General features: G+C 47.1%; 1 protein-coding gene across 1 annotated transcript in view; it reads left to right on the forward strand.

Moving 5' to 3' along the window:
• Window positions 1-26,143, forward strand: part of ANKFY1 (ankyrin repeat and FYVE domain containing 1) — a 65,695-nt gene extending 39,552 nt beyond the window's left edge. The window contains exons 8-25 of the mRNA XM_005869026.2: window positions 1,366-1,570; window positions 3,233-3,301; window positions 3,519-3,718; window positions 5,010-5,107; window positions 6,073-6,301; window positions 7,186-7,284; window positions 7,533-7,686; window positions 8,300-8,468; window positions 9,263-9,381; window positions 10,036-10,192; window positions 11,122-11,322; window positions 12,970-13,146; window positions 16,746-16,893; window positions 17,339-17,429; window positions 18,048-18,172; window positions 19,774-19,920; window positions 21,555-21,645; window positions 22,189-26,143. Coding sequence (XP_005869088.1) covers window positions 1,366-1,570; window positions 3,233-3,301; window positions 3,519-3,718; window positions 5,010-5,107; window positions 6,073-6,301; window positions 7,186-7,284; window positions 7,533-7,686; window positions 8,300-8,468; window positions 9,263-9,381; window positions 10,036-10,192; window positions 11,122-11,322; window positions 12,970-13,146; window positions 16,746-16,893; window positions 17,339-17,429; window positions 18,048-18,172; window positions 19,774-19,920; window positions 21,555-21,645; window positions 22,189-22,321 — 2,612 coding nt within the window. The 3' untranslated portion in view covers window positions 22,322-26,143. The remainder of the gene's footprint in view (window positions 1-1,365; window positions 1,571-3,232; window positions 3,302-3,518; window positions 3,719-5,009; window positions 5,108-6,072; window positions 6,302-7,185; window positions 7,285-7,532; window positions 7,687-8,299; window positions 8,469-9,262; window positions 9,382-10,035; window positions 10,193-11,121; window positions 11,323-12,969; window positions 13,147-16,745; window positions 16,894-17,338; window positions 17,430-18,047; window positions 18,173-19,773; window positions 19,921-21,554; window positions 21,646-22,188) is intronic.
• The last annotated feature ends 1,762 nt before the right edge of the window (window positions 26,144-27,905 follow it).

The following is a 27,905-nucleotide window of genomic DNA, read 5'->3' on the forward strand; positions in this document are numbered from 1 at the left end:
CTACCATCCTCCAAGTTAACTTGACAAGATAGTCTAACTGGTTTTCCACAGTATTTTTAATATTAAATTGCCACTGGTCAGATTGCTTGGTTCTGAACTTAATCATGTATTCACAGAACCAATCTAGAGTCAGCTTTTTCTTGCTGGTATATAACAGAATAGTTCCAGAAATGTATACCTTTAATATTTTCATGAAATGTAATTTTTGGCCTTTTGTCAAGATTGTCTGTCAAGGTAGCTCTTTTCCCTCACACAGAACACTACATAGACAAAAATGGTGGTTTGAGCTGTTGAAATTACTGGTTTTTATGTACGTTACTCAGTTTCAGTTTGATATGTGTGAATAGTCCTACTTAGCCTTTCTACCTGTAATGCTCCAAGAGTTAAGGCTGTGGAAGGAATTTAGAAATTTCATTTTTACATCCAGTTAATTTACCATGTAAAATTTTTTGTAACTAGCAATGTGTACAGATTCTTTCTTCAAATATTCAGTTGTAAACTTTTTGTTAAGACTGTTTGTATGTAATTAGATTGAGAAAAGGAAAAGAACCTTTGGGCAATAATAAATCAGTCAGATGTGGTCTTACTCTGAAGAGGAACTGGTATGCAAGTACAGCAGGTTGAGGGTATGTGTTACTTAGGTATAGACTGATGAGGAAATGAAAGAGGGAGATAAATTGTATTGGGGAGAAATCTTGGAACCCTTTTTGAAAGTTGATGATCACAAGAGGCTTTTGAAGGATAGGAGTCTGGTATACTTAAACTAGAGGCCCGGTGCATGACATTCATGCACTACGGGGCAGAAGGGGGGTCCCTCAGCCTGGCCTGCACTCTCTCACAGTTCAGGACACCTCAGGGGATGTCCGCTGAGGGGGCCTTAGCACTGCCACAGAGGCAGGAGAGGCTTCCGCCACCGCTGCTGCTGCGCTTGCCAGCCGTGATCCTGGCTTCTGGCTGAGTGGTGCTCCCGCTGTGGGAGCACACTGACCACCGGGAGGCAGCTCCTGCTTTGAGCATATTCCCTCTGGTGGTCAGTGCGCATCATAGCGACCAGTCGTTCTGCTGTTTGGTCAATTTGCATATTCGCCTTTTATTATATAGGATAGTGAAGTGGTACTGTGGTGAGGGGCAGGACAGATAACAGGTAATCAGAAATTGAACAGTCTTTTGAATTCAAGTGTAACTCTGTGGTCTCAATGATGAGTTCCCTCCTACAGGTGTCCAGAGAGGTGCTGCTCAGACACACCCAATTGTTTCTCTTTGTCTGCAGTTGCTGAATGATGCCTTTCTGAGGCAACATTGGCCAGAATAACTTGCCCTGGGTTTTGTCATATGTAACTACTACTTCTGTTATTTCTTTTCAAGGAGATGTCTTTGCTTCCACTTTCCTCATTAAAAATGGGGCCCACGTCAGTGCTGCTACATTGAGTGCCCAGGAGACACCGTTGCACCTGGTGGCATTGTACAGTTCAAAGAAACATTCAGCGGATGTGATGTCTGCAATGGCACAGATTGCAGAAGCCCTTCTGCAGGCTGGTGCCAATCCCAACATGCAGGACAGCAAGGGCAGGTAAGTGGGCAAGCAAACAGACTGTTCTTAGCACCATTCCCAGTGGCATGTAACTGGCAGACAGGGACTTGATGTTCTTTGGTTGGCATTATTCAATCTGATTTTTATTCAAGTCACAAACACTCATTTGTTGCACAAATGAGAGACATGACTAAGGCCTGAGGCATTTGGGGAAACCATTTCCATTCTAGATAACTGAGGTCTTTGGATTTTTAAGCGATTTCTGTCATCAGAGTGGTCACCTGGTTCAACTGCTCCAACGGAACCTTCTTCTAGCCTCTTTGTTAGAGTTGCTTGGGTAAATTGAAGAAGTGGAGCACACCAGCACACCATCTCAAGGCCGTCTGTTTTATTTCTGTGAGGTGTAATTGCTGGGAAATTCTGTACGTTAAACCCAGTTCTACCTTCTTGCAAATACTTGCATTTAGACAACTCTATCTGCACAGCTTGCCACTTCTTCCTCAGCACAGCCCTTTGTAAATTTGACAGTAGCAGTTATATACCATTTGCCCCTTCCCAGAAATATTTACTTGAAGGTTCCTTGTGGTTTAGAATCTAAGAAAGGGCTGCCTGTCTTTGGGACAGCAATGTGGGGCGGTGGGGTGAAGGGGAGTGAAGCCACCTAAATCACCACTTTTCATCATAGCAACTCAGGATTTTGTATCTTTGAAAACCCTCTCAAAAAAGTAAGAAAAGAGTTGTGTGAAGTCAGAATAGGGAAAGAGATTTGTGTGATGGACAAAATACTTAAATAAGATGGATCTCCATGAACTCTCAATATCATGTGATAATTATGTTATTACCCAAACATAATTGCATTCTTTTTTTTTTCTTCTGTTGATTCTTTGTCCCCACCCCTGCCAGCTGCAGTAAACTCTGGCAGTCTGTAGCTCTGAGATAGATGCCAGTCGGGGAGGCCCTGTGCTCTGCAGTGCAGTCTCCTTTGGGGCACTCCAGGGCTAAATAAAACAGTGAGGTGTGGTTAACTGACACTTCAATTAGTTCCTCCCTGTTGCCACTCTGAATGTTTTTGAGTACAATAGAGAATTATGGAATGATAGAAACTGCTGGGGTTTTTTTTGTTTGTTTTTAATTCTCACTCAAGGATATGTTTATTGTTTTTAGAGAGAGGAAGCTAGGGTGGGGGGAATGGGGAGAAACATCGATGTGAGAAACATGGGTCAGTTGCCTCCTGTACACGTACCAACTGGGGACTGAACCTGAAATCTAGGTATGTGCCCTAACCAGGAATTGAACCTGCAGCCTTTTGGTGTATGGGATGACACTCCAAGCAACTGAGCCACCCAGCCAGGGTGAAACTGATGTTTTAAAAACATGAATATATGCACAATCAGTAAGGGTCAGGATTTAATTGGAGACTATTTATATCTCTTCCTTTATTCTTTTCCTTTTGGCTACTGGATAGTAAAGGGTAACACATAAGCAAACCCATTTTCATTCTTTGCTACTTGGTCATGCTACTTGCAAACCGGGCTCATCCTGTTTGGTCATGGTTTTGGGACACTGTTTGCCAGTGTAGAAAAAGCCCCGTGGTAGAAATGCGGACGTTCTTGTGGATGGTGATTCTGGTCGCCTCCTGCTGCGGCTTCTGTGCGCAATCGGGGCCATCCTGACTGACACCTCTCCTCCTTCACCCTGCAGGACTCCCTTACACTTGTCCATCGTGGCCAGGAACGAATACGTGTTCAATCAGTTGCTGCAGTGTAAACAGTACGTAGGGAGACACGGAGAAATGAAAAAGCAGTTGTGAGGGTGGGATTGTGAGTGAAACATAATTTTTAAAATGTCTTTTAGTATTGTAAATTTTAATAATTGAAAGTAAATTTTAAAAAATAATCATTCAACAAATATTAAGGAAAGAATGAGGCTGTTGTCAGGACAGTGTCTGAAGAAAGCATTTGCTACTCACATTGCTTCCTTGTTTCAGATTAGACTTAGAACTGAAAGACCACGAGGGCAGCACAGCTCTGTGGCTTGCAGTGCAGTACATCACTGTGTCATCCGATCAGTCCGTAAACCCCTTCGAAGACCTCCCTGTGGTCAATGGGACTTCATTTGATGAAAACAGCTTTGCAGCGAGACTCATTCAGCGGGGCAGCAACACCAATGCACCTGACTCTAAAACAGGTAAAGCACGCATCCCTAAGAGCTGATGCTCAAGTCTGGAGGCTCCATGAAATACTGTGTCAGCGATTTACCAAAAATTTACAAACTGAATGACATATTATTAAGAAGTATTTTATACTTAAGTTTAACTATAGAGGAAGTCCAAGTTATTTTATTTTAATATTGTGCTTCAAAAAATTTGCCTGGCTGGTGTGGCTCACTGGTTGAGCATTGGCCTATGACCCAGGAGGTCACGGTTCAATTCCTGGTCAGGGCACATGCCCGGGTTGAGGATTCAATCCCCAGTGTCAGGTGTGCAAGAGGCAGCCGATCAATGGTTCTCTCTCATCATTGATGTTTCTATCTCTCTCTCCCTTTCCCTTCCTTTCTGGGGCAAAAAAAAATTTAGCCAGACTTTGAGTTGTGTCCATTAAGCTGATATACTTTTGTTTATTTAATGCAGTGAGTTACAGACTTTTTCTGGGGCAAAAAAAAAAATTTAGCCAGACTTTGAATTGTGTCCATTAAGCTGAAATACTTTTGTTTATTTAATGCAGTGAGTTACAGACTTTTTGGACTCAGAACTCCTTTTACCCTCTTCAAGAGCTTTTGTTTTGGTGGGTTGTATTTTTGATGTTTATTGTATTAGAGGTTAAAACTGAGCTAAACCATTTGAAAACAAGAAGAAAAAAAATTTTTGTTTTATTTAGAAAAGAGTGATAATGCTAAACAAAATATTTCTAAGCCAAGGACAAACATTTAAGGCCCCAAGAGTAAAAGTGAAGTACTTAAGGGGCATTTTCTGGTAGCATTTAGGTCACAGTGTCTTCAAAATAGACATCTAACTCAGAGGTTCTCAGGCATGGACACCTCCCCCACCCCACCCCCAACTTCCCACCCAGGGACATTGGGCATCACCTGTAACCATTTTTGATTGTCACAGCAAGGTTGGGGGTGCTGCTGTCACCTAGTGGGCAGAAGCCAGGAATACTCTAAACATTGTGCAGTGCCTCACGTCAAAGAGTTATCTGGCCCAAAATGTCAGTAACACTGCTACTGAGAAGTGTGTTCCAATCCAGCCCCAGGAAGGAGACCTGACTTACCTCTGGTTCTGGGTGGTGGCTAGTGCAAACCGGGCTCATCCTGTCTCTGGACTATTCCTGAGAGTGCCTGTGTGGACTTAAGTCGAACCTTCTTTAGGTGCTGGCTTGTCAGTTGTGAAAGGTGGTGGGGCAGTCAGGGTGTGGTGCACTATGGAACTGGACCTCATTGTTATGCAAATGGAAGAATAAATATGCCCACTTTCTCCTAGGAAATTGCTTACTGCAGCGGGCAGCTGAAGCAGGAAATGAGGCAGCAGCTCTTTTCCTGGCAACCAGTGGTGCCCATGTCAACCACAGAAACAAGTGGGTAAGTGTGGCAGGGCAGCAAGGGGAGCAGTTTTGATCTGTGGAAGAAATGACAGTGACAGTTTAAAGGGAAAAATGGAATGGATTCTTTTTTTCAATTTGTCTCCAAGTAAAATGTACACAGGATTAAAAAAGAGTGAAACAGGTGCTTGTATTCTCAAATATTGTTGGTTGCTTGATTCATTCAGCAACCATTTCCTAAACATTTATGGTATATTAGGTTGTAAACTACATGTACATACATACACATATATACATGTGTGTACATATCTTTCTTTGAATATTCTGTCGCTGTAGGGAAACATGGAACTAGTAATAAGGTTTCTTTAGGGGAGAATAATTGGGTAGTGGGGGCAAGGAGTGAGAGGAAACTTCACTAAATATTCTTGTAGCTTTCGAATTTTTTTTAATTTTTATTGATTTCAGAGAGGAAGGGAGAGGGAGACAGAAACATCAATGATGAGAGAGAATTATTGATTGGGAGCCCATAACCCAGGCATGCGCCCTGACTGGGAATTGAACCGACCTCCTGGTTCATAGGTCAATGCTCAACCACTGGGACACACCGGCCTGGCAAGGCTCTTCCATTTTCTGCAGCATTTATTTTAGCAACACTTGGAAGTCCTCTGTTGATATTTAATAATAGTCATCTATTATTTTTATAATTATAAGTAATTATAAAAACAAAGTGAAGGCTGGTTAAGAAGGTCATTGGAAATGCAGAAGATGATTTGCCAGAATGTTGGACGGGTACTTGGGAAGACATTGATGAATCTAGGGATGATGGCACAGGGGAAAGGGAAGAGCGGTGACCAGGAGGAGTGGGACAAAAGTCGTGGAGGCCAGCTGGTGACAGGATGAGCCAAGAGCTGTGACTGCCACTGGGACCTGAGTTTCAGCCCTTAGGCTGTGAGGAGAACTCCCAGCCTGAAAGTGCTCTCCTTTGGATCATGTGTTTCTCTTCAGGGAGAAACCCCGTTGCACACGGCCTGTAGGCATGGCCTGGCCAACCTCACCGCAGAGCTCCTGCAGCAAGGTGCCAACCCAAACCTGCAGACCGAGGAAGCTCCGCCTCTGCCAAAGGAGGCTGCGTCCCTGGCCAGCTCCGTGGGCAGCGTCTACCTGCAGACGCCGTTGCACATGGCCATCACCTATAATCACCCAGATGTGGTGTCTGTCATCCTGGAACAAAAAGGTGGGTGGTAGGAACTGCTGCTGGCCCCTGTGACCTGGGGATGGTGGTGCTGAGTAGGTCACTACCGAGGTGATGCTTCTTTCCTGGTGAGTTTCTCAGATAAATTAGAAAAGCATATTGTCTGGCTCCTGGCTGCAGTGTACATGTTCAGGATGGGGCCTGCCCATTTCAACCACCGGGTTAAGGTGTTAGGACCTTTGACTGTGTCCTTTATTGTGGGGTGTTTGCCCAGGCATTTCCGTGGAGGTCAAGCAAAGCTTTGCTTTGGCGTGAGCTTTCTTGGAGAACTCTGCTGTGGCAGGTCCTCTACGAGCCACCAGTCCTCTCTGCCTCAGCCATCCTGGCAGTGAACCACGGAAGCCCCCGCAGTTCCCCTCAGAAAGTCAGCCTCAGCGTTCTCTCCTGTCCCGGGCGTAGGGGGACTCTCACCTGTGTCCTGGCGAAGGCTCACCCTTTCTAGCACTGCTGTGGAGGCAATGGGGCTTTGGGTAGAATGCACCTTTTCTTGGTCCTCACAGGAATGGTAAGATGATAGGAATCACATTTAGGAAAACATTGCCAAGGCATGGTTTTGATCCTCTTTTCCACAATCAGGTAATTAACGTGTGTTTCCACAGTGGAGTCTAGTTTCCTTTTATGAAGATTCAATGTTTTAAACTTTAAAAATTTTCATTTTCCCCATAAGCTTAGATTTCATTTTCCCCATAAGCTTAGAATTTCTTTCCCCATGTGTTAGATTTCTTGGCTTCCACTCTCCACAAGAAGATTTATCAGTTTGTATTTTAGCCAGTCAGTTTGAAACTGATCTCTTACTCTCTTGGATACTTTAAATATGATCCATGGGATGGTGAAATCAAGTGTTCTTTTCCTTTAAAAAAATTTAGCTAATGCTCTTCATGCCACCAACAACTTGCAAATTATTCCGGACTTCAGCCTCAAGGATTCCCGAGACCAGACTGTGCTGGGCCTGGCATTATGGACAGGTAAGGCTGTGCGAGAGGCTGTTGATACCTGCACACAGACAGCGGCAGTCAGGAGGGGGTGAGGGAGAGAGGGAGAGAAGCAAGGAGGTGGGGAGGACTTGGTTGTAAAATAACTTTCCTGTTTGGGTTAAGCCTGTAACACCCAGTTTAAAAATTGCCGGCTCTGCGAAGTGGAAAGGGTGGGTTTGTTGCAGTAAGATGCTGGAGAAGTGGGGAAATGCATTGACCAGGGCTTGCTTATTTCCCAGGCATGCACACGATCGCAGCCCAGCTGCTGGGCTCCGGCGCGGGCATCAACGACACCATGTCGGACGGGCAGACGCTGCTGCACATGGCCATACAGCGGCAGGACAGCAAGAGCGCGCTCTTTCTCCTGGAGCACCAGGCGGACATAAACGTCAGGTGGGCTGAGCCTCGGCAGCGCCAGGTCTCATTGACTCGAGGTGGTTCAAAAGCATAGCCCTGCCTGTGGAACATGTTGTTGTCCTTGTTAGCTAGGGGAAGGGACGGGGACTCTGAAGTAAATTCGGTGCAGAAACTGGGCGTGACCGTACACTTGTGCTCTCCCCCCCCCCCCCCCCCCCCCTCTACCCCCCCCCCCCCACCACCACTGTCTCATTAAAAAGGAGTCTCAAATCACTTGAGTAAGAATTTCAGTTATAACGAAGAACATTCCAATATATGAGCTGTCAAAAGGCTTGAGGGGGAAATACATGCAGTTAAACTTGGACTGCTTTGAGATGCTGTTAGAAGCAGCTACATGCCCTTCAGATTTCAACACCCTGCAGTGTTGGACCATTACTTTTCTGTGACACAGGACGGCATGGCTGTATGTTTTCAAAGATCTGGGACAGATGCTATTGACAGGTTATATTTCTCGGAAAGGATATTATTGAATGTGAATGAATTAGTTTAAGGGATACGGTGGATTCAGGCCTCTGGAATGCCCAGCAGGGCACCCTTTGTCGTTTGGCTTTCACTACAAATGCTGGTTGTGGTGTGCATGTCCTTGCAGGACTCGGGATGGGGAGACAGCCCTTCAGCTGGCCATCAAAAATCAGCTCCCGCTTGTAGTGGATGCCATCTGCACCCGAGGAGCTGACATGTCCGTGCCGGACGAGAGGGGGAACCCCCCGTTGTGGCTCGCGCTGGCAAATAATCTGGAGGACATCGCTTCGACTCTGGTGAGTCAGACTCAACTTTAGCCTCTGTTTACACATGGGGATATTTTGTGTCAGAGATGGATTTGGTACCTACATAGCGGCCACAAGGAGCAAGAGATCTGCCAGGTAACAGACTGAGCCAAGGACGAGCAGTAGGAAATCACACTAGAGAGACTTGCAGTTCAGCATGGTCTCGGATGACCCATTTTTTAGGCTGCTTGTATCAGGAAAACTGCCAAGAAGCAAGAGTTTCCTCAGGAATCTGCTCTGAGGTGGGTTAATTTGATGTGGGCTACCCTGGCTGTCACCAGAGTGACACATTCCCAAATCTCAGTTTTGTCTCCCTGTCCAGAAGATAGGCCCCCAAAGCAGAGGTAACTCTGGAAGTTATTAGCTTTTTGAAGAGCCTGAAATGTGACAATAAGGCATTTGCACCTGGGGGCTTTACCCAGTGGTTACTGACTTTCCCTGTTAATTACAGGTGGGTGTTACTGGGGGCATGCGCACGTGCTCGCGTTCTATTCCTTGTGTGTGTGTTCTATTTCTTCTAGAACACAACTCAAGAGGGCACTAATTAAACATATCTCTCATATTTCCTAAACACATCACTTCAAGGACTTGTGCACACTTGCACAGAGCAGGTTTTAATAATTGTTTGTAAATCTGATGAATGATTCAGATAAAAATCATTATCAGTTAATTATCAACCGTGTCTTGGGTGAAAATGAATCTAATGATGTGCATAGAGCTCCAAGATGGTAATGAAAATGTTGGCCTTTTCCAAGCAGTGTTGTGAGTAACGCGTTTTTCTGCAGGTCAGACATGGCTGTGATTCCACGTGCTGGGGCCCGGGACCTAGCGGGTGCCTTCAGACACTCCTGCACAGAGCCATCGACGAGAACAACGAGTCCACCACCTGCTTCCTTATTCGCAGGTCTGAGAAGACTTAAGTATCTCTTCAAATCTTTTTTATTCAGCAAGACTGTTGGCTACAGTCTTGTTGGCCGGACTCTCCTAATTAAGGCTATCAGAGGGTCACTGTCTGTCAAGTTAAGTCAGCCAAGAGATGTGACTCATTTGTGAGGAAAGGACCTTGAGTGCCCAGATCAGAGAATCTGCTGTCAGCCTCCTGCAGGCTGCCCACAGTCAAATCAGGCCAGTTTACACAATGAAGCCAGGAGGCTCGGGGGTGGGGGAGGGTCGCTGGGAGACCAGATGGCCTCTTGCAGGACCCCCTCAAAGATACATGAGCCATAACAGGCTCCATAGCTTCTTAGTACAGGCTGTGTGGGAGGCAAGTCATGCAGGAAACCTGTAGAGTAGTGGTTCTCAAACTTTAAGTGCATGCAGCTCCCCTGGGGGGATGTAGAGTTCTGCTGCCCAGGCTGTCCTGTCCCCAAGACCAGTACAGAAGAATCTGTGGGAGGGGGACCCAGACACTGACATTTAAGGCCAAGGACAGCAGTCCCTGGCGCGGAGCTTTTTGTTGGATTGGACAGGGCTGCTGCTGGGTACTTACCTGCATGCCTGGAGGCTGGGTGGAAGCTTGGCACTTGAAGCCTTCCTTTCATTTCCTCCTCCTCTTCAGCGGCTGCGATGTGAACAGTCCCAGACAGCCCGGTGCTAATGGAGAAGGCGAGGAAGAGGCCAGAGACGGGCAGACGCCCTTGCATTTGGCAGCCTCCTGGGGACTGGAAGAGACGGTCCAGTGTCTTCTGGAGTTTGGTGCCAATGTAAATGCACAGGTATGGAGAGTCTTTCTTCTCCAGGGGGAGTGTTGGTAACCCCAGGATTAGGGAAAAGCTCCTCTTTTGGCAAAGGGGCCTTGCAGATTCTCAGTCCTGGGTCTGCTTTATCACAAATGGGGCTAAGCTGCAGACAGAGGAAGTGACTAGCCTGCCTAATCACTTTAATGATTTCACGTCTTCTTTGTGCCTTGATCCTTCAACTTGGCTTAGCCTCCTATCCCGGCTAGTTAAAGATTTCCATTCAGAGTTAGTTCTACTCCCAGGCTGCATACACACAGTCCCCAACTCATGATGGTTGACTGAATGATTTTTCAACTCTATGATGGTACAAAAGTGATACGCATAATTTAGTAAATTAGGTGAGATTGTGTTAGATTATTTTGCCCAGTTGTAAGCTAAAGTAAGTGTTCTGAGCACATTTAAGGTAGGCGAGGCTAAGTTAATGGTGTTCTGTAGGTTGGGTGTGGTAAATGCATTTTCGACTTAAAAGATATTTCACTTATGATAGGTTTATTGGGATATAGTGCCACTGTAAGTTGAGGAGCATTTGGACAGTGTTCAGTAAAATGTTCCAGTAGTTCAACTGAGCATCTCTGAGTCATGTTTCTTGATGCCTTTCAGCGTTCTAGCCTATGAACATTTATGTGGGCGGCCCTGTAGTCAGTCAGAGAAGGAGGGTGTAACTTGGAAGTGAGTTTGACTGCAGATCTTGTAAACAAGTGTGTGTGTGCCCCTAGGTCACTAGGGCAGGGGATGGGGAGTGGCTTTTAGTTGGCTCTGCTTGGCCTCAAAGTTGATTTCAAACACTGGGTGGCAGTATTGATTCTGAGAACCAAATTTGGTTTAAAAGTTATCCCCCTTTATATTTTAAAACCCTGAGTTTTGTCGTTGATTTGAAGATTGAAATCTGTGCCTTGTCCCTGTAGGATGCAGAAGGAAGAACGCCTATCCATGTGGCCATCAGCAACCAACATAGTGTCATCATTCAGCTGTTGATTTCTCACCCTGACATCCACTTGAATGTCCGAGACAGACAAGGGCTGACCCCTTTTGCCTGCGCCATGACTTACAAGAACAACAAGGCGGCCGAGGCCATCCTGAAACGCGAGTCCGGGGCTGCAGAGCAGGTGAGTGACCAGCACCCAGCATTCTCTATGGTGTCCTGAGCAGGGCAGAGCCTGTTCCATGGAGACTAAAGATATGTCTCCAGTCATATAGGTCTCTTCTATGTAAAGACATTGTTTTGAAATTATACTCCCCTTTCTTAAAACCTGACCATTTAGATGTCCTGTCAGTTCTGTCCTGTGTGTCCGCCACATAATGGTATCACGTGCAACTGAGCTCACTCTTTGCCTTTGCTTGCTTGTTTAATTGCCCTAGTAATGAATATGTTTAAGAGATTGAAATTGACTTGAGCTTTTGGTGTGATTTGGGCAACTTTCTGCGTATTTTAGAGGAGTTAAGTTATCATTCCGCTTTGCAGGCTCAGTTGTCCTGTTCTTTCTGGATGGTGAACTGTTGACCTGAAACAGCAGATTGGGTGGGAAATGACAGCAGCAACTGATCTGAGGCGGGAGCTGGGATGGGTTTGTTTGAGTCTCTGTTGAGCACTTAGAATACTGCCAAGATGGATAGAAGCCATTTATGAAGGTAGATGGAAACTTGGGACCTTGCAACAATCTAAGATAGTTGAAGACTATAGCTTGGTGTTCAGACTTCTGTATGTCGTGTGTCTTCAGCATTTACGTAGGTGTGGCTGCATCGTGCAGGTTGCTCAGCTATGTAAAATGTGCAAGAATGGACAGTCATCTCACATTTCTTCTCAGTCTAGTGTGAAACTGGTACTGTTGATCAGAGCCTTTTGCACATACATTGCTGTGATACCAGCGTACACTGTGGAAATGTGTTAGGGACTGTGCTGTGTGTGTGCAGCATGTCGGAGTCTCCCTCACTTCTCACTGAGCACGCATACTGATGTGGCAGTTCTTATAACTGCAGGACTCTCTGTAGTTTTTTTAAATTGATTTTTTACAGAAAGGAAGGGAGAGGGATAGAGAGTTAGAAACATCGATCAGCTGCCTCCTGCACACCTCCTACTGGGGATGTGCCCGCAACCAAGGTACATGCCCTTGACCGGAATCGAACCTGGGACCCTTCAGTCCGCAGGCTGACGCTCCATTCACTGAGCCAAACCAGTTAGGGCAGGAATCTCTGTAGTTTGATTTGAGTGAGCTTTTGTCTGCTTTACATCATGAAGCAAAGTCTGCGTTATACTGTTGGCTGCCTCCCCAATATGTACTGTCATCCTATAGCTCTATAAAAGAGGAAACTTCCTGAAAGTTTCTGAAGATTTGTTTGACTGTTTGGGGTCAGGCTGGCATTGTTGCTGTGGTGCTAGGATGCTGGGTGCCTGTTTTAGCCAAAGCAAGGGGCTCCCAAAGTTAACCTCCACCCTGCCTTTTCCTGATATTGCAGTGTGTTGGTGCCTTCCTTTCCCTGTCCTTCAGGTTGTCTGTTTCATGGCTTTCCAAGTCTAGCTCCTGCTGTGCAAGGGCACCAGCACTGCTGGGCCAGTGCAGTGGCTGCCTTTCCCTGCCCGCGAGGATGACCATGCACACACGGGCATGTGCACATATATGTCGAGTGGTCTGCGGCCTTCCTGGAACTGAGGGAAGGATGTACCATGACTTCTCCAGTGGTCAGAGCCGCCCGCAGGTGCTCGAGGAGCCACTTTTGCATGGGGGAGCCCACTCACATTTTGGTTCTTGCCTCAGGTGGATAACAAGGGCCGGAATTTTCTTCATGTGGCAGTTCAGAACTCTGATATTGAAAGTGTCCTGTTCCTGATCAGCGTCCAGGCTAATGTGAATTCCAGGGTCCAGGATGCTTCCAAGTTGACCCCTTTGCACCTTGCTGTCCAAGCAGGCTCAGAGATTATCGTCCGCAATTTGGTAAGTGTCGCCGAAACATTACATGAAACATGCAGACAAAGCATGTGGTAGAGTGTGTGCCAAATCTCGCATCATAGGTGTTTTCCAGTTACTGTGAAAGGCCAGTGCGCATTTGGGGAGTAAGCCATGTGCCGGAGAAGCAGGTGTATCAGCATATCCTAAGTCCCAATGGGCTGCTTGGGCAGGCAGGTGCTGAGTGAGGCCATGAGAGAAAGCAAGATTTGGGTGGCAGAGGTGGTGGGAGCATCTAGGGAAAGGAGATCCCCTTCTGATTGCTTGCTCTGTGTCAGGCGCTCAGCTGGGGCTTTCTGGTGTGCGTGTGCGCACGCACGCTCTCTCTCTCTCTTTTTTTAAGTGAGGTATAATTAATATATAACATTAGTTTCAGGTATATAACATTGATTTGATATCTCTATATATAAAAACCTAAGCGACCAAACGACCAAATGACCTGTCAACCAGTAGCTATGATGCGTACTAACCACCAGGGGATAGACGCTCAACGCAAGAGCTGCCCCCTGGTGGTCGGTGCGCTCCCACAGCAGGAGCGCTGCTCAGATGACCAACGGGTGCCAGACACTGGCGAGCACAGCTGGGGCAGCGCGAGCCTCTCCCGCCTCTGCGGCAGTGGCAGCACTACAGGGCAGTGGCAGCACTACAGGGCAGTGGCAGCACTACAGGGCAACAGCAGGCGCAGCAGGCAGTGGCAGCACTACAGGGCAGTGGCAGGGGCGGGAGCTCCCGCCTCTGCGGCAGTGGCAGCACTACAGGGCAGTGGCAGCACTACAGGGCAGTGGCAGCACTACAGGGCAATGGCAGCACTACAGGGCAACAGCAGGCGCAGCAGGGCCCAGGATGAGCGGGAGTGGCACAGAGCCTGGCCCAGGCTCAGGCTCCTCCCCCGACACCTGGCTTTGCCACTACTACATCCCTCGGGGGAAACTGGCAGTCCGATATCCCCCGAGGGGTCCCGGATTGCGAGAGGGCGCAGGCCAGGCTGAGGGACCCCACTAGTGCACGAATCTGTGCACCAGGCCTCTAGTTTGTATATATTGCAAAAGGGTCACCACAGTAAGTCTAATTAACATCTGTCACCATATATAGTCACAAAAATTTTTTTGTCTTGTGATGATGTCTTTTAAGAATTACTCTTTGGAATTTTCAAATATACAACAGTATTAGTAACTATAATCACCATGCTATGCATGACATCCTATGACTTACTTCTTTTATAACTGTAAGTTTGTACCTTTTGAGTTCCTTCACCCATTTTGCCTACCACATCCTCTAGCAACTACCAAAATCTATTCTCTGTGTCTATGAGCTTGGGGCGTTTTTGTTCATTTTTTTAAAAATTCCAAATATAAGTGTGATCATAATGATATTTGTCTTTCTCTCACTGACTTAATTCACATAGCATAATGCCCTCACTGTTCATCCAAGTTGTCACAAATGGCAAGATTTCATTCTGGTTTTGTTGTTGTTTTTTTGTAAATTTTTTTAGAAAATATGTTTTTATTGGTATCAGAGAGAGAGAGAGAAATGGAATTATCAGTGATGAGAGAGAATCATTGATTGGCTGCCTCCTGCACATCCTCCTTGGGATTGAGCCCGCAACCCGGAATCGAACCATGACCTTGTTCATAGGTCAACACTCAGCCACTGAGCAACATTGGCCAGGATCATTCTGTTTTAATGGCTGAATAGAATTCCATTGTGTGTGTGTGTGTGTGTGTGTGTGTTGTATATCTATAGTATATAGTCTATATATACACACTATATATAATATGTATACATACACTGTATACATGCATGTTGTATGTACATGCACACCATATCTTCTTTACCCATTCGCCCATGATGGGCACGTAGGTTGTCTCTGTATCTTAGCTATTGTAAATAATGCTGCAGTGAACATAGGGGTGCATTTCATCAGTCCGTCTGCCACACTGAGAGCCTAGGGAGGTTGGAGGGTCCCTTCACCAAGGTCATGCCTCTGCCTTACCAAGTCCTGAGCTCACAGTGATAGGAGTAGAAATAGCAGATCTTCCAGTGACCATCCAGTCCTTTGTTTGTGAATTGGTACAGCTTAGTGTTAGAACCTATTCTCATTGCATGATGCCTTTACCCAAACTCTCCCCTCCCCCAGTTAACCAACCTAGGGTTAGCTATGATCCCTAGCACTTGTGACCATGAATACCCCTCTGTGTTATGTCCTGTCTGGACCTATGACTGACACGACTGGGTGCCCAGAAGGTGGTTTGCCTGGGACTGGAAAGTCAGGGTGAGAAGCAGAGCAGCTAACCAGTGTCCGGGGTTTCCCAGAGGCAGAGCGCCTGCACACAGACAGGAACTAGGTGCCTCAGCCCTCAAGGGAGCAAACACCTCTGACTGCAAACTGCAGATCCTTTTCTGTTAATAGCAACCGTCTGTGAAACTTTGTCAGAAAGTGGATTCTGAATGAATTTCAAATGCTAAACTAACAGATATTATTTAAAGCTCCTTCCTGCCTTTGATTCTGTCTTTTTTGTTATGGTCTTTCTTTTAGAAAATAATATAAAAGTAGTACATGCTAGCCCCGGCCAGTTTGGCTCAGTTGGTTGGAGCATTGTCCCATGCACCAAAGGGTTGTGGGTTCTATTCCCAATCAGGGCACATACCTAGGGTTTGGATTCAATGGCAGGTCGGGAGATAACCCATCAATATTCCTCTCTCTCACATTGATGTCTCTCTCTCTTTCTTCCCTCCTCCCCTCCCTCTCCTTCCCCTCTTAAGAAAAAATAGTACATGCTTATTGTGAAAAACTTAAAGCATATAAGGATATAAAGCAAAAAGTATCTCTCGAACCCTCAACTCTTCCTCTGAGTTTGGTTTTTAAACACCTTCAGTTTCTATGTTTATGTTTGAATGTATATATATTTCTCTGTATCTCTCTCTCCAAATGAATAAATAATACTGTCATACTGTCTCCTAATTTGACTTTTTTGTTTAAATATTTTAATACTTTATTTATTTAAAAATATATATTTAAAAAAATAAAAATATATATGTTTTTATTGATTTCAGAGAGGAAGGGAGAGGGAGAGAGATAATAGAAACATCAATGATGAGAGAGAATCATTGATTGGCTGCCTCCTGCACCCCATACACTGGGCCCACAACCTGGGCATGTGCCCTGACCGGAAATTGAACCGTGATCTCCTGGTTTGTAGGTCGACACTCAACCACTGAGCCATGCCAGCCAGGCTATATTGTCATTTTCATAACTAAATCCTATTTGCAATCTGGTTTTACTTTTCTAAATAATGGACATCCTTAATAGTGAACATCATTGCAATCTTGTTTAATTTTATGTACTGATGTTTACAAGTAGAAATTTCTGTGTCCAAAGGAATGCCTTTTTAACATTTTGATGATTGTCGGTTTGTCCTTGGGGCAAGTTTGCTGGCTTATGCCAGGAGTGTGTGTGAGGCCCTATGCTCCCCGCTTTGCTAGCAGGATAGACTCCGTGGATGTCAGAGTCAGGCAGGCTTGGCCCCCTTAAGTGGGACTTTGTTTGGTTGTGGCAAAGAGGCTGCTCATGTAATCAACTTCAACAGCTTCTTGCAGGAGCCAAAGTGAATGAATTAACCAAGCACCGCCAGACCGCCCTCCATCTTGCTGCCCAGCAGGACCTGCCCACCATCTGCTCGGTCCTCTTGGAGAATGGAGTGGACTTTGCTGCTGTGGATGAGAATGGAAATAATGGTAATTCCCAGCCGTTCCCCTTTGTCCAGTGCTGAGCGCCTTAAGCAATCCCTCCATTCTAGGGGTGGAGGTGCCCTGCACTCTTGGGTCTGCTCCCCCTCAGGGAGGCTGGCTTTCATAGGAGCAGAGCATGGCAGGGAAGGCTCTGAGCCAGGCACCCAACATGCCACTGTCCAGGCTCTGGGCAGCCTATGATCTGAATGGTAACCCCTGAAGCCAAAACCATTAAAGCTCATTTTTGGGTAACTGTGGAAGCAGAAAGCAAAGTCTTGTAAGGTTGCATTTATGGCTCTTTCTTGGGGCTGGTGAAGACTGGAAAGGATATGAGTGGACCGCGGCTGCTCTGTCTGCGTCCCTTTTAGAGCAAGGTTTGTGAGGGTGAGGAACAGTCAAGATTTCCTGTGTGTGCTTCCGGGCTTGCACAGTAAGAGGCTCTATTCCCTAGCTCTTCATCTCGCTGTCATGCACGGTCGACTCAACAACATCCGGGTCCTCCTGACTGAGTGCACCGTGGACGCTGAAGCCTTTAACCTAAGGTGAGTGTGCGGTGAGTGTGTGTGGTCCAGAGCAGAGGCCAGTGCGCCACATGCCTGGCTGCCCCTTGAAGCTGGTGGTCACTGGTGCCTCGCATTAGCCCCACACACACACAGCAGAACTGGCCACTGTGGCACTGGACCAGGCTTTGGTACCCTGGAATTTTTCTTTTTGAAGAATACTTTTTAGAAAAACTTTTATGACCTACTAGAGGCCTAGTGCACGAAAATTCGTGCACTCAAAGGGGGAGCGGGCATAAGCTGCAGTCTGGCCTCCCTCTGTGGGAGACGACCAGGTAGCTGATCAGGGGACAGTGGTGGTCAGCGCGCACCCCCCCCCCCCCCCGCCCTCGCCCCTCCACCATCGCTGGTCACTGCCACTTCCCCCCACCATTGCTGTCCCCTCTCTCTGCCTGCTGGCACATGCCTTGGCTGTCCTGATGCCGCCTGGTCACTGGCCCATCCCTCCCACCTACTGGTCGATTTGCATATTATGCTTTTATTATATAGGATTATGTGTTTTTTTATTTGTCCAGCATCACAGAGTTCAGAAAATCCCATTTCTTTTCTGGATGATGGCTGTGGCAGATACATACCTAACTTTTCCACTTGTTTTGTCAGAGGCCAGTCGCCACTGCACATTTTGGGACAATATGGCAAAGAGAATGCAGCAGCCATCTTTGATCTCTTCTTAGAGTGCATGCCTGAGTATCCTCTCGATAAACCGGATGCAGAAGGAAACACGGGTATGTAATGAGCTGTTTGTGTGTCCTGTCTCCTGTATTCCTTGCTTCCTGGAAGAACGAGAGCCCAGGCACACATGTTGCTGTGTAAGTGCTTTCAGCCCAGTGCACTCCTGCTGGGCTCTGAGCATCTGTCACAGACCCCGGCCTTGGATCGGGCAGTGTCTGACTTGAGGCACAGCACATGATGTGTGCCTGCTTATCTAGTGCTCCACAGCCATACCCTTGTCCAAACAGGCCCGCCCACTTGTTTTTGTTGCCCTCATGTACCTCTTATGTAGGCAACAAGGGCCCTTCCCAAGTTCCCATATGCCAGGAGAGAATAAAATATAAGCACCTCACAGATGCTTCATAAGGAGGAAGTGGGCTACACATGTGCTGACATGCTTTGGGAACGTGGCAAGTTATATACAGATAAGGGCTGATATCTTATTGAGGGGGTTTGAAAATAGGCCTCTCTCATGGTGTTGCTCTAGCTACGAACAATCGCTATATTAATTTGTGTAGCTTTCAAAAATATACATATACTTTGACATTCATTTTCTTGTTGAACACCCACAACAATGCTATAAGATAAGCAGTACAGTGTCCCCCCATTTTCAAGTAAGGAAACGACAATGAAACCCAAATCTCTCCTTCCCAGTGCAGGGCTCTTTGAGCACTTCCTGCTGCTGTGTCCCATTCATTGCCCTCAAGCCAGACAGCGCCTCCATGGCGTTGGCACGATGCATCACCAGGGGTGTCCTGAACCTTAGCACGGGACCAAATATCTTGTCACCAGTCCCTGGCCTTGGGGAGAGTTCTTGGCCTTGATCCACAGCGTGGATTTTAAGCCGGCAGTGGTGAGCCTGAGCTTCCAAGGAGCCGGCCCTGGGAGTGAGCTGTTGGGCCCAGCACCTGCTCCGGGGAGCACCGTCTTCCAGGAGCAGGAAACAGGCAGGCAGGCACTGAAGTACACAGCAGACCTGGCTATAGATACCTCGCTGTCATATTCCAGCAGGCAATTCTGGGTAAACTTTGCAAGTTCTCTATGCCCATTTCTTCACTTCAAATAAAAACCCTTATCTTACTGGATTATTGAGAGAATTAAGTGAAAGAATTGAAGTGTCTGGACAGGTAAGCGAAGGGGAGCTACAATTAGCTGTAATTGTTAGTAAAAAGGGCCAGCAGGAAGGCTGGGTCAGAGCCTGGTTCCACTGGGCCTGCGCCTGCACCGAAGAAGGGCTCCGAGGGGTGGAAGAACTTTCTGGAATATGTTCCCCACACGGATGTTTTTCTGCCTGTGTGCCTGCCTCCCGGGTCTTTAGATTCAATTACACTGTGTGAAAGAGCTTTGTCCTCCTGGTGTTCCAGGGGAAGGCGGCGGAGACAGTGTGTGCTTTTCCATCAGTGTCTGTTCCCCTTTAGTTCCTGCAGCCGAAGCTCCGAATGGGCAAGGGGGTGTCCATGGAGCTGGAGCTGCGCTGGCGTCCCCTGGCTCAGGGCCGGGTCCTCGGTGAGGGTCTCACTAGCCACAGGCCTCCTCTGTCCCAATGGGGCTGTCCTCCCTCAACTGCCCTCTGCCAGCCCTTTGGGAAGTAGCCCTACTGTGTTTTGTTTTCCAGTGCTGCTGCTAGCATACATGAAGGGGAATGCCAACTTGTGCCGTGCCATCGTCCGATCTGGGGCTCGCCTTGGGGTGAATAATAACCAAGGAGTCAACATTTTCAACTACCAGGTTGCCACCAAGCAACTCCTGTTCAGACTGTTAGGTGAGAGGCCTACTTCCCGCCCTTGCCCTGCGAGCACAGTGCAGTGCTGAGACTCTAGATGTATTGGGGAACTGTGCATTCCTAACGACTGGTTCCCTGTTTTCCGGCACCGTGCAGGACTTTTTGTGTGCATGCCATGAAAGGCCTTCGGGCCATGGGGGGAGGGTCACCATTAGTCTCTTTCAGTGCTCGCCTTGGGGCCCCTGTTGGTTTCCCACTCCCCTTGCTGCTACTAGAGCTCCCTAAGCTCCAGGCAGGTCCCCCTTCCTTGGGTCCTGGCTGCTCATCAGCACCTTCATCCTTCGGCTGATTCAGACTCTGCCTCCTTCAGAGTAGCTTCTGCTTTAGCCTCACTCACTCTCCATTCTCTGTTTCTGTTTCCTTCTGTGAAGAGGAGTTCTTCACTCTTGATTCTTCAGTACTTGTTCTTCCCCATTGATGAGGCAGAGAGAATCAGAATGCTTCCAGTGCCTGCAGGTCACTGTGCTGTCATCACCCACAATGGACACAGCACAGGGTTATTAGCCCCATAGTATGGGCAGAGGAATGAGCTCAGAAATATTTAGTAGCCCGGCTGGTGTGGCTCAGTGGTTGAGCAGCGACCTATGAACCAGGAGGTCGGGATTTGATTCCCGGTCAGGGCACCTGCCCGGGTTGCTGGCTCGATTCCCAGTAGGGGGCATGCAGGAGGCAAGTGATCAATGATTCTTTCTCATCATTGATATTTCTCTCTATCTCCCCCACTTTCCCTTCCTCTCTGAAATCAACTGTGTGTGTGTGTGTGTATATATATATATATTTTTTAAAGAAATGTTTATTAACTATCGATTTTGATGTAAGTGATTTACCCAAGGTCACAAAGCTGATGTGTAGCAGAGCCAGTGCTAAAGCTGTGTTTCTGTGATGCCTGGTCTACTGTTTACATGCACTTGGTTGGCCTTTTAAGAGCTCAGAATAGGAGCCTAATGCAGTGCTGGCGTGTAGAGGTGCTTGATAATGAGTGATTCGTGTGCTGCCTCCTCCCTGGGCACTCAGTCTACTGTGTACAAAGTACTCAGGCAGAGCCTGGCGTACAGCTAGTGATCACTAAATGAATACTCATGATTGTTGCTGTTATCTACACTGATAACCCCCAACCCACATGCTCCACAGCCTCTGCAGACCCAAGACCAAACCCCTCATCTGTCTCCTTCCTGCTCCCCGCCCCCCCTCACTCCCTGCTGCTGTTTACTCTTCTTAGAGTGCATGCCTGACCCTACAGATCCTTCGCACTCAGTGTCTCTTATCTTGGTCTCCTTCTCCCTGTTCCCCTTACCATGTGGTCCCTGCCGGTGTTTCTAGCTGTGGTCTCTGCTCTCTCCTCACTGTGCCTTACACTCCAGCCATGCATTTCCCCATAAACACTGCAGTTTCGCTCCCTGGATACCGTTTCCTTCTCCCCAGCCTGCCTGGTGGTGCTGGGTCTCCATATTCTCCTCTGTGAAGGCTCCCTGACCCAGTTAGAGTGTGTGGCTCCTTCGTCCCTCGGTCACTCGGCAGCGCGTTGTTTACTGTTTCCCTGCTCCTTCTGGAGCTCCGCATCTTGCCTGGCACAGTTGCTGTCTTGACAGGAGCATCTCCTGCCTGTGTTACAGATATGCTGTCCAAGGAGCCGCCCTGGTGTGACGGCTCCAACTGCTACGAGTGCACTGCCAAGTTCGGAGTCACGACTCGCAAACATCACTGGTGAGACCCTGACCAGAGAAGTGAGGGGACTTCTGCTATTGTCACTGCTCCTGCCCTTTTCCATAAGCCATGACCTTGCCAGGGCCCTGCGCTCTCCTGGGCAAAACTTGACCCAAAGGAGGGATGTGAGGGCAGGACTGCATCCCTGTATTGATACAGGGAGGGCAGGGGAACTCAGACTGCTGTCTTTCCTGCTGAGTGCTGGGCTCCCAGGTCCCAGGGAGCCTGCCTGGCCTGTGTCGCCTTTGCCAGGCTCTCTGCTTGTAGCAGAGCTGAGCCAAGTTACTGCCTCCTGGAAGGTGTGCTTCCCAAGAATGAGGGGCTATTTCCAAGACAACAAGATGGTTCTTTGGCTGTTTGTTGCTGAGTCTCTCTTGATTGTTAAAGAAAGAGCCTTCTCCAGAATCACTGTAACTTAACAATTGGATGAAAATTTGTTTTCATGGACGAAAGTTATACGTGCTCTGGTAGAATTTGGCTGGCAGTGTGGCTGTCCCCTGCTCCTCAATACCCCCCTCACACTTCCTTTCTTTGCTTCCACAGTCGTCACTGCGGACGTCTTCTCTGCCATAAATGTTCGACCAAGGAGATTCCCATTATAAAGTTTGATCTGAACAAGCCTGTGCGAGTTTGCAACATTTGCTTTGATGTACTGACTCTGGGCGGGGTCTCTTAGTGAGCCCCCAGGAGGGTCCGGGCCACCTCCCCAGTCTCTTCCCAGCAGCTGCTCTGCTCACCAGGCTGACCCCCAGAGCAGGAGCTGGCCAGCGTCTCCCTGCGGCAATAGACTGGAACGAACAATTAAGGACCATGTGTGATAGATCCCATTTCAGGTGACTCTGTATGATTGTCCGTGTGACTGTGATCGAGTTCACTAGGTGTCTGACTAATTGGACCAGGCCATGAGCCCAAGTGGTAAATGTGATAGGAAGTAGACCCCATTCTGCTAGCAGCATACAAGAACACTTTGAGAACCATTCTCCCTTCCGGCAGCCTAGTGTCCATCTCAGAGCGCTCACGCGGTCTCCTGCCTGGGCGACTCACGGTCAGCTGCTCCAGGAGCGCTGGCCTTGCTCTAGGGTAAGTGGCTTTGGACGTTCCTGCACAGTGTTTTCATAAAGATTACAGGATCCTCTTGCCCTGAAGTCTTTTTCTTTTCTTTTTTTTTTAAAGCTAAGCTGTATTTATAGTGAGCTACCCCTTTTTAAAAAGGTGAAATCTTCCTAAACAGGGTTCAAAATGAGAGCTGAGAAACCGTGGCCTTAACAGCTGAAAGCTTTACCAGTATTCATGCTACTCGGGTGTCAGCAGTGCAGTTTGGGCTTGGCACCTCCTAGCAGCCATCTCCTCTCTCATCTTGCTGTGTCCTGTCTGTGGAGTCCTCACTCTGCCACTAGGGAGTGGTGGAGGAAATGCACTTTTATTGTGCTGCACTTTTTATATAGCTGCATTATTGGTGATTCCAATTTTAAAATCCATATTCAAAAAATACACCCATGCATCAGTGATTCTAATGATCAGCTTTGACTGGACCTCTGCTCACACTAAGTCTTAAAGGGAAACTCCTGCAGAGTACCTTTTGGAGCAAGAGTCACACAGGCCAGGGGATGAGAAGGGGATCTCCAGCCTCAGGTGGAAGGACCCATCTCCGCGACATGAGTGCTTCTTGCTGAAACTGCCCCTAGTGATGCTGTGAATGCTGTTGGTCCCAGGTCCCAGTTCTGTGTAGCTTTCCATGCCCCATACGAGCCCACAGCTGAAGGCCCTGGCCAAACGTGTTACCTGGTTTTGGAAGGCTCTGGCGTGGATGCTGAATTGGGCCAGAGCTTATTGGGCCTTAGTCTCTGCTTTACATGTATTAACCCTGAGGTGTTAAACATCTTTTCAGGGTTTGGCCAGTTTTTTAAAAAGTACTCATTTAGAGAGAAACCTTTATTTACCACTGCTGAAAAAAAAGACAACTCTGAGATGAACAATATGTGTTACAGTTACACTCAGAGATTAACAATCTCAATCATACATACTGATTTTTCAGACATTTAATAACCACTACATTTTTTTTGCATTAATGAAGTATGGATATATGTGTAAAGGGACTAAATATTTTTTGCAACAGCCTGCTTGTTTGTTTGTTTGTTTTGGATAGTGGTATGTCCTCTATGTTGCTGTAGATTTATACATTCGATTACTTAAATGTGTGTGTGTAAATGAGCAGATAAATCAGTGCTACTTTTTTAAATATTTCTGTGATTTATAAGATATATATGCTTTCTATGTTAATATGAGCTTGTGCACAATGTTTAAAAGAAAAATTAGAAGAGTTGGGGACTAAAAGTCTGTGACATGTTTCATATAGAATTTTTATAGAAAAACAACGAGTCTTGGCAAACATGTGACCATGTGAGGCATGGGGTCAGTTTCCATTTTCTGTGGCCTGAGAGGGCCACAAGGAGGTGGGCGCAGTTGGCTTGATTCTTTCATTGTAAAGTGAGATAGTTATGCTCCAGGTATGAATTGAGGTGGTTGGTCCTTTTTACTTGTTTTAACATTCATGGTGGAGAGAGGAGGACGGGAATTCAGTCAGAGATGAGACTGACTGTCCTTCCCCTGCCCTACCATACCAATTTCAATAACAATATTGCCTCTAATTGCACTTAAAATCATGTTTAGAATATGTTAAGTCTAGGGATAGCTATGGTACTGAGCAGCCATGGGTCAGGGGAACATTTTGTGAGTCTTGCAGGCCTAGGAAAAGCACCTTTCCCCAGACTAGAGGACATCTCCCTGACCATGCCAGCCGTCACTGGGCTCTGCTCTGCAGGTCCCTTGAGTGGCGGCTGCCTGGTGGGCCTGTCCCATTCACTGCCTGGCTGGGACTTGACCCCTCTCAGTCTCCTTTGTGCTCTCCAAGATGACAAGACTTGGCCACAGAACTCACTGGCTGTTCCTGTTAAATTTAATTCGTAACTTAAATACTAGTAGCAAAAATTAAATTTTATTCATTTAGAAAGTTGCCAATTGTAAATGAGTAGAACAGGAATAAACTTTACTGAGGTATAATTTGCTGCATCAATCAACATTGTTCTGCTGACTTAGCTTTTTAACTGCCTCTTGCTCATCACCAGATTTATTATACAGTGTGTTCTTAACAGTTGTTTTTAAAGATGATGGTACAAACCATGTGCTATATAGGAATCCAATGCCTAAACTAACTTGCTATGATCCTCTAAGACAGAAATTTCGCACAAACTTAAGTGCCTACACGTAGGACTTTTTAATTTTCAGTTATGTTTTTAGTGGTGTCTCATTGAATGATGTATTAGGACATGTGTTCCATCTGGAGTTTGTTGCCTATGCACTGTCAACCCCAATTACCAATGTAGTCAAGGCTGGATTAGATTGCTCAGTTCACCTGCCATGTTCTAAGAGTGGGGTCCCTGTGACTGTTAGTCCTCTACCTCAGAGCCCTGAGTCATTTCTGACCGCCCTGTTCAGCTTCCTCACTCTTCTCCCTGAATGGGGTCCCTGCATGGAACTCAGCGTGCTTGTGGGATCCCCACCACCCCAACTCATGTCTCCATCTGCTGTATTGAACTGTATTGTGCTGATCTTATCTACAGGCATGAAGTGGAGGGAAAGTCTTGAGAGGGGAGAGCCTTGATCTCCAGGTAGGTTTCTTTAATCTGGAGAAAAAGAACACTGTCGAACTACGTAATATTTAGACATGAAAGGCAAAGTAATCCCCCTGTGACAGCCTGAGCAGTTAAATGTAACTCCCACCAACAGAGCCACTTGGAGTTCACAGGTGGAAACTGAAAGAGCTCCTGCAACAAGCTTTCTTCCAGGACCTGGGATTGCTTCTCTCAGGACAAGCCCGGAAGATCTGGGCTCTGCAAGCCCAGCCCCTCCTAATCTGAAGCAGCAAAGCTCCCACTCCCAGCTGGGGAGAGTGGGCGGCAGAGAGGAAACAACTTCCAAAGAGGTTTGGAAGCCACATTCTCCTTTTATGGAAGAAATTTAGTGAAGAGCTGATCATTTGATAAGATATTACTAAACACTTACTAAATTCCCAGAAGTAATCATAGATGCCTTAAAGACATTTTTTGGATGATCATTGCCTGTATGTTTCCTTTTTTGTGTGGCATAAATAATGTATTAACCTGTTACAATTGACAACATTGGTTTTCTGTAGCTAGGAAGTCTCAGGTTGGCAGACTGCTTGACTTAATGGCTTGTCCTTTCTTGGCAGATGTGTAGAGTTGGCTGTTACCAAGGGAGAGGGCAGTAACTGGGCAGAAACTGTAGCCACACATTTGGGTCGATCACCTTGGCTTTCAAGCCGTTGGGGTGCTGTTCAGTGTGGGGTGATGGCATCATATCAGACCATGGCGCTTATCAGCATTGTTTCTTTGGAGTCCGTGTATGGAATGTATTTTTCAAATATTGATATTTGCATTTTCTGTAACAATTCCTTATAATAAAATGAGATAAAATTGTGCGTTTAAAGTGGAAACTTTAATAAGACATTTGTAGTTACTTTTAATGCATAAGTACCAATAAGCATTAAAAACAAACACATTTTTAAAATTCCTGACATGTGAATAAATTTCTTTAACAGTTACCCTCTAGGAAACTGAATTTCTAGCACTTTTCAGAAACACATTGTTGGAGGCAGTCAAAAAGTAGCTATTTTAGGCCTAATGACCAGCTGCCTGGATTTACTGTGCTCTTGGTCCAGCTTCAGCCCATGGCAATGTGTGTGGTCACAGCTGCAGCCTCTGTCACCCAACCCCACTGGCGTTCTCCAACAGACTGGAAATTCCCCCTGGCTCCATTACCGAGGAGCAGCAACTCAAGAGGATCCACGCGTGGCGAGGTTTCTGCTGGTCCTGAGCTGAGGGGAGGACTGACACTGGTTTGATGGGATGCTAAGGAAGGGTTAGGTCTTGCATATTAAAACCTAGTGACCTGCAGCACCCTGTAGGAAGTGTACAAATCTAGTAGCTCATAGGGCCTCACACTCCCTTGAATTAATGTTCTCCCTTTCTTTACCTGTCTCCCATTTTGCTTATCCTTATTTCGGACCACCTGTGGTGAGATACCTCATTCTCTGGTGGCTTTTCTGACAGTTAATAGGAACTGTTAAGTGCTCCCAAGTAACCCTACTAGCCGCCCTTGAGGTGAACACTGGTCATACTATGTCATTACGTGAATACGAACAGGAACCAGGTACGCATCCACTTTCCCCCATTTTTGCCCAGCCAGGTCAGAGCACTGGCTTTCGTTCTGCTTTCTCATTGTTCGCTGACAATATTGGGCAAATGCCGTAAGTGCTGTGCCTTGGTGTCTGGACCTGTAAAAGGGAAGTGACCGGGGTCCTTTTTAGCTTACAGGCTGCCTGGAGGAAAGTGATCAGTAGTGTCCTTCCTCTTGGGCAAGTAGAGCTGGTGTGCACACCGGGAGTCCCCTGCAGTGAGGGCTGATGGGAGCAATGTCTGCTGCCTACTTGCAGGAATCGGGGGGCTCTGGCAGTAAGAGGTGCTCTCGAGGGTAGGGGTTCAGCCCAGGGTGATCCTGAGGGACACTGCAGATCTCGGGACAGAGACAGGCTGGGGCCTGTCTGAGGATCTATCAGATCACAGCTTGTCCCGGAGCTAAGCAAGCAAGGGATGGGGTGATGGTCTGATACGGCTCCCTTTGCTGTACAGTCATGCAGTGGCGAAGCTGTGACCAAAAAGGCTGGGCTTCACTCTGTGTGTTTATAGAAAACTGGAATCTCAAGTCAAAGGCAGATACTACATTTCCTTCAGCATGTTGGGGGCAGTTGCCCCACCTTTGCTTTAACACTGCCCAGTGGCAGAGGGAGCGACTTGGTAAAACACTCATTCGGCTCTGCCACCCCATGACTGCTCTAACTGTTAGCAGGTGGGGGCAGATGGATGCCCCTTTTCTGGTCCATAAAATGAGGCCCTCTCTGGACTGGCCTAGAGGTTAAATGAGAACAGATAAAATTTCCTGCCCAGCATAGTTGCCCAACGTGTATTAGTTTTCTTCTCCATTTCCCTCTGCCAGCAGGTCTTAATTGCCTGAGCTGAACTTTCTGTGGCTTTCATCTGAGGGACTCCTTCCTCCTCCCTAAGTTTGCCCGGGACCACCTCTGTGGAGAGAGAAGGGAGAGGCATATCCAGTAACCACCCACCTCCCATGGCTAAGCCCTTCGGACCGTTAAAATGACAACCTGCTCTTGCTGAATCCTTTGA

The sequence above is a fragment of the Myotis brandtii genome, unplaced genomic scaffold (genome assembly GCF_000412655.1).
Source record: "Myotis brandtii unplaced genomic scaffold, ASM41265v1 scaffold284, whole genome shotgun sequence".
Classification (NCBI taxonomy): domain Eukaryota; kingdom Metazoa; phylum Chordata; class Mammalia; order Chiroptera; family Vespertilionidae; genus Myotis; species Myotis brandtii.